This window comes from Triticum dicoccoides, chromosome 3B (genome assembly GCF_002162155.2).
Source record: "Triticum dicoccoides isolate Atlit2015 ecotype Zavitan chromosome 3B, WEW_v2.0, whole genome shotgun sequence".
NCBI lineage: Eukaryota > Viridiplantae > Streptophyta > Magnoliopsida > Poales > Poaceae > Triticum > Triticum dicoccoides.
In genome coordinates, this window is record NC_041385.1 from 765,865,217 (window position 1) to 765,870,519 (window position 5,303).

The window sequence follows — 5,303 nt, forward strand, 5'->3', positions numbered from 1 at the left end:
GCTCGGCCGGCGCACACGCAGCGCCGGCATCGTCATCAGCGAGGGCGGCCGACGCGCCTCTTCGTCGGCTCCTCCCCCGCGCTTCGTCAAGCCGAAGACGGAGCCGGGTCTCACGCCGGTGAAGACGGAGCCGGGGTTGGCTCCGGTGAAGACGGAGCCGGGGCTGCTGGCGCCGGTGAAGGCGGAGCACGGCGGGGTCAAGCTCGACGACGACGCGACCCTTGAATAGGCACGCCAAGACTCCCTGAAGATGGCGAGGGAGCGCCAGCGCGCCGCTCTAGAGCGCTTCGCGCAGCGCCGCCGAGGCCGCGACGAAGGCCGCGTCGTCATCATCGACGACAACGACGACGACGACGCGCCGCCGCCGCCACCACCAGCCGGGGAGGGGTCCAGCAGGGGCGCCCGAGTCAAGGAGGAGAAGACCGACGATGGCGGCGCCGACAGCGACTTCTCGGCCTTCAGCAAGTTTTTTTGACTAGTTTTTGTATGTAATGGCGTGTTTTAGCCCAAATTTGCGAATATAAAAGCCCATGTTTGCCGAAAAGTGGCGTGTTTCAGCCCAAGTTTGTCTAAAAAAAATTCACGCCTAGGGCCGCCCCTGGGGGCGGCGGCTGGGGGCCAACTCGCCCCAGACCCACTTTTTGCGCCGGGTCACCCCCAGACGGCGATTTTAGACGTCCCCTGGGGGGCAACGGCTGGAGATGCTCTCATTGAGCACCATTGGCAAAGGGTTGAACAGTAGCAAACTCATTTTGCCATTCATTTGTATTTGTATTTATATTTGGGACAAGTTTTGTATTGAATTATTTGTATTTATATTCGACGATTTGAATAATTATTTGTAATGTGGATGATTGTTGTATTGTGTTGGTATTGGTAATTGGTGTGGTATTCATATTTTGCGGACCGGTGGGATGCGGTAGCAGCGGGCGCAAGAGCAGATCCCGCAAAGCCGACCTGTAAAAAGGTATATTCCGTGCCGACCCGCAAAAACGTTTTTCCGCAAACTGCAAACACGTTTTGCGGGCTGGTGGGACGGGGGATCTGCTAGAGTTACTCTTATCCTGAATTCCTGATGCTTTAGTCTGGCATTTGTCGATCAGTCGATTCTTTACTCCCTCCGATCTAAATTAAATTAATGGACGCAATCTCTATACAATGCCGTGTCCATTAATTCGGATCGAAGGGTGTACTAGATTTTGGAATTCTTTTTTCTAACAGTCTGGCATGCTTGTTGTATGGCTGGATATGCACAATCATTCTCAGTCATGCTTGCTGGCGATCCTGAGCAAAACATCACAGAGTTCCCTGGGCTTTGAGCACATGGCCATGTGGTCGGCTCCGGCCAGCTCCTCGGCTTCTGTGCCAGGGCTCAGGTCGACCATCCAGCGCTGCATCTCCTCGGAGGATGAAGCATCGTCCTTGAGCACCACGTACACCTTCTTCACCGACCCGTAGTTGGCGTCGGTGAGCAGAGCCTCGTCCCTCATCAACGGATCGTCCACGAACTGGCAGCCCGGCCTCACCAGCAACGTGGCCAGCATCAGGTCCTGCGTCCATGTTGCGAGTATGATAGTACTAGAAAGGCTGTTGGTTGGTTGACATCAAAACTCAAAAGCAGTTATTTTCTTTGTTATGTTGATGTTACCTCGACTGAGCTGTTGGAAATATGAGCAATTTACCGAATGATTTTATTAACAGAAATAGTAGATAAAACATGACTAAAATAGCAAATATAAAGCAAGTCATGCAATCTGACAGAGAGAAGGTAAACATCGTCCGCATATATGAACTTGAGGTAAACACATCTAGAATAGTCACTAGATGAAGTTGCTTATACGACATAGAGCCTAACATACGTAGAACAGAAACTAGAGCCAAGAACTGTAACAGTACTTCTAACAGAAAGGAGAAGAACACGTACGGCAGATCAGCAGCAGAAGCGCTGGACTTGGGGTCGGTGTCCTCGCCTGCCATGTCGTCGAGGAGGTCGTGGACGTCGGGGAAGAAGTCGTCGTCCGGGAAGTAGTCGTCGGCGACCGGATCGTCCGGGAAGTAGTCACGCTGAGCGCTCCCCAAAAACATTATCACTCTTCTCCCGTACAGGACTCAAAGAGTGCGGTTTCGGAGGCCTACTGTCCCGACCTGCGGTGCACATCGCAAGCCGGGATGGAGAAGATCGTAGCAGCAACGCAGTGCTCAGGAATCGATGGCGAGAGGAAGAAGTAGTTCTGGTGCGTCTTGCTGAGAGGAGCGACCTCCCTTTTATAGGCGCAAGAGAAGGAGGCGAGAGGGCAGCGTCGGGAGCTGAAGGGACCGAGGGAGATGAAACGAACAGACAGCAGCCGAAGGGTGCAGCGTTCACATTTAATCTCCACTACAGCAAAAAAAAATTCCATCTCCCAATTGACCTTTCGTATACCCGTAGTGCGTGGCAAAAATTTAGACATCGGCTCGGCTCATTCCCGCAACCCGCGGCGCGGCGTGACGAGGCGTGGCGTGGCGAGGCGGGCGGTGGAGGAGGAGTGCGCGTGGATGTCCCTCTTCCTCTCATGCTCATACAAGTGGGGAAGGAGCCTTAGGCCCAAAATGGACAAAATTCCAGCAATCCCCTACCAGATCCCAGAGGCATACAAAATTTGCCTATGGTTCCAAAACACTGTTTTATATACCGGTACTGCAGTGGAGACTGTTAAGTTGAACTTCCACCTAGAACTCTATGTTACACTAGTAAGCAACTTGAACAGTGGACTGGGCCTTGAACTGCAAGTTTTCTGCGAATCTAACTTCACATAAAGCCTTGACCGACACGTGGCTACCGTGGGTCTTCCCCGTGAGTGGAGCTTATGCGTCATACTCCGTGACCTTTCATGAGTTTACTAGAGAGAACCCTACTCTCATAGATTGCGACATTTGACAATCAGACTCATATAGGTGTGTTCTTCAAAAGATGTTCTGCAGGACAACATCTCTGCTTCAAAGAGCCACTTAGAACACATTAAGATATACATCAACCTGCCATGCAGATTAGGAGAGTATTGCATTTTCATGGAGTGGTATTTTTAATAGTAAGGATACTCTCCTCCCAGTTGACCAACAGCTTGTCTTCCACATCTAATTCACGGGATCTCCGGTCACAAAAAATAGGTTACCACTGTGAACAACTCATATTATGGGTCTCATACCCATTTTCCTCGATGCATTATCTATCACATTACGTAATAGACCCTTAGTGAAAGAATCTGCCAGATTTTTAGACGTTTGGACATAATCCAATGCAATAACTCCAGAGTTTTTTATTTTTAATGATGATTTAATGAGAAATAGTTTAATGATGATTTATATATGGTAAATTCGGGGAAAATAGCAACGGGATGATCAGGTCTTCAAACAGCAATCGATTTAACCTACCACTAATAATTTAACCGTGAACTCCTTAAAGGTACTTAGCCTAATTGCTTCGGTCTGCCATTTGTCATCAGTCGGTACAAATTTCTTTACTCCCTTCGATTTGAATTAATGGACGCAGCCTCTATACAATGTCGCGTCCATTTATTCGGATCGAAGGGTGTACTAGATTTTGGAATTGTTTTTCCTTTTTAACAGACTTTTGGAATTTGGTCTGGCGTGCTTGTTGTACGGCTGGATGTGCACAACCATTCTCAGTCATACTTGTCGGCAATCCTGAGAAGAACATCGCCGAGTTCCCTGGGCTTTGAGCACATGGCCATGTGGTCGGCTCCGGCGAGCTCCTCGGCTTTTGTGCCGGGGCTCAGGTCGACCATCCAGCGCTGCATCTCCTCGGAGGTGGAAGCATCGTCCTTGAGCACCACGTACACCTTCTTCACCGACCCGTAGTTGGCGTCTGTGAGTAGAGCCTCGTCCCTCATCGTCGGGTCGTCCACGAACTGGCAGCCCGGTCTCACCAGCAACATAGCCAGCGTCAGGTCCTGCGTCCATGTTGCGAGTATGATAGTACTAGTAAGGCTGTTGGTTGGTTGACATCAAAACTCAAAAGCAATTATTTTCTTTGTTATGTTGATGTTACCTCGACTGAGCTTCGATCGTACAATTTCGCTGCCAACAATTTGGGGCCAAGCGCGACTGCAGGCCGAGGGCCTTGGTCTGTGTTCAGAACCATGCTCTTGCTGTCCATGAAAAAATCGGCTGGGGTTCTTCTGCAGAACTATCAACAGTCGCGAGAAATTAGCCATGATTGTTCACATCTGAGCTCTGGAAAAATGGCCATGTGAGCTCATCGAGGGCCTTAAGCTTGATTCTGGGAGGGTCTGCCTACCTCCTCGATGGTGACGCCCATGTGCCTGCCGGCGCACGCCATGCACGCGGCGAGGAACACGGCCGCGGCGACCTTGCGCGGGAATCCCTCCATGGCGAGCGCGAGGTTGAGCCCGCCGAGGCTGTGCCCGACCAGGACCAGCCTCTCGCCAGCCGGTGCCGCGGCCACGGCGTCGAGCAGCGGCCGCGAGTAGTCCTCGAAGGACGCCACCTCGTCCATGCGCGCCGGGTGCGCGCCGGACGCGGCCATGTCGAGCGCCGTAACACGGTGCCCGGCGGCGCGGAGCATCGGCACCAGCTTGTACCAGCACCACGCGCCGTGGCAGAGGCCGTGGACGAGGATGAAGTGCTTGCCGCCGCCGCTCCCCTCCATAGGATCTCACCTCAGCTCCTGCCTGCAGCTTGCAGATATCTTTGGCGAGGGAATCTTAACATACAAATCATGACTTCATGTTCCTGTAACCAACCTGAGTTAATTATCACTTTTTCAGGTGACGAGTCGACATCAGTCGCAGCCCTTATTCCCACCCATGCCCACCTTACAATTTTGTTCATGTCCCTCTAAAAATATTGTATTATTAGATTGACACATTGATGATAATGTTGTTGTCCTCTTCTTTTTCGGGAATACGCTCAGGGAGCGTATCATTTCATTGATAGGGGGTTGTTGCCTTCTTCTATGTTTTACCGAAGAATATTTTGCAAGTTTAAGCAAGTGGTTTTCAGAATCTGAAGCATTTTCAACTCAAATGCAACGAATATGAATGTGTGACTTTATTGGTTGATTTGTTTTAGTTACTGGAACCATGGAAAAGAATAATTTGCCTTACGCATTAAGAGTCCATCAAAACGAAGGAATAGAGGGGGGAAAAGAGTGGTTAGATGCCTGAAAAAACGTTTCAATCTATCACTTTCTTTTCTGACCATTAGATCGACATCCAAAGGCACATGATTCATCTTCCTCCTCGAGCCACTCATAACATGCCAATCATAACAAACCTTCGTGA

The 5,303-nt window shown here is 50.5% G+C and overlaps 1 protein-coding gene across 2 annotated transcripts; it reads right to left on the minus strand.

Annotated features, from left to right (window-relative positions):
- Nucleotides 1-1,038: 1,038 nt before the first annotated feature.
- On the minus strand, nucleotides 1,039-4,723 carry LOC119278373 (probable esterase PIR7A). Of its 2 annotated transcripts, none has more exons than XM_037559729.1 (3): nucleotides 4,298-4,723; nucleotides 4,049-4,186; nucleotides 1,039-1,550 (listed from the first exon to the last, which is right to left on the minus strand). In XM_037559729.1, exons 1-3 carry the CDS (start codon nucleotides 4,667-4,669, stop codon nucleotides 1,263-1,265), a joined length of 798 nt encoding a protein of 265 aa, XP_037415626.1. In that variant the 5' UTR covers nucleotides 4,670-4,723; the 3' UTR covers nucleotides 1,039-1,262. The 2 variants fall into 2 exon arrangements, with proteins under 2 accessions (XP_037415626.1, XP_037415625.1); XM_037559728.1 differs by lacking the exon at nucleotides 1,039-1,550 and adding an exon at nucleotides 3,447-3,950 and having other exon boundaries at nucleotides 4,298-4,720.
- Between the last annotated feature and the right edge of the window lie 580 nt (nucleotides 4,724-5,303).

Bases quoted from the DNA above. Each gene is read 5' to 3' on its own strand.
- LOC119278373 (XM_037559729.1), bottom strand. From the start codon at position 4,669: ATGGAGGGGAGCGGCGGCGGCAAGCACTTCATCCTCGTCCACGGCCTC. The intron at 4,187-4,297 runs GTAGGCAGACCC...GACTGTTGATAG, and splicing joins TGGGCGTCACCATCGAGGAG to TTCTGCAGAAGAACCCCAGC. The intron at 1,551-4,048 runs GTAACATCAACA...ACATGGACGCAG, and splicing joins ACGATCGAAGCTCAGTCGAG to GACCTGATGCTGGCCACGTT.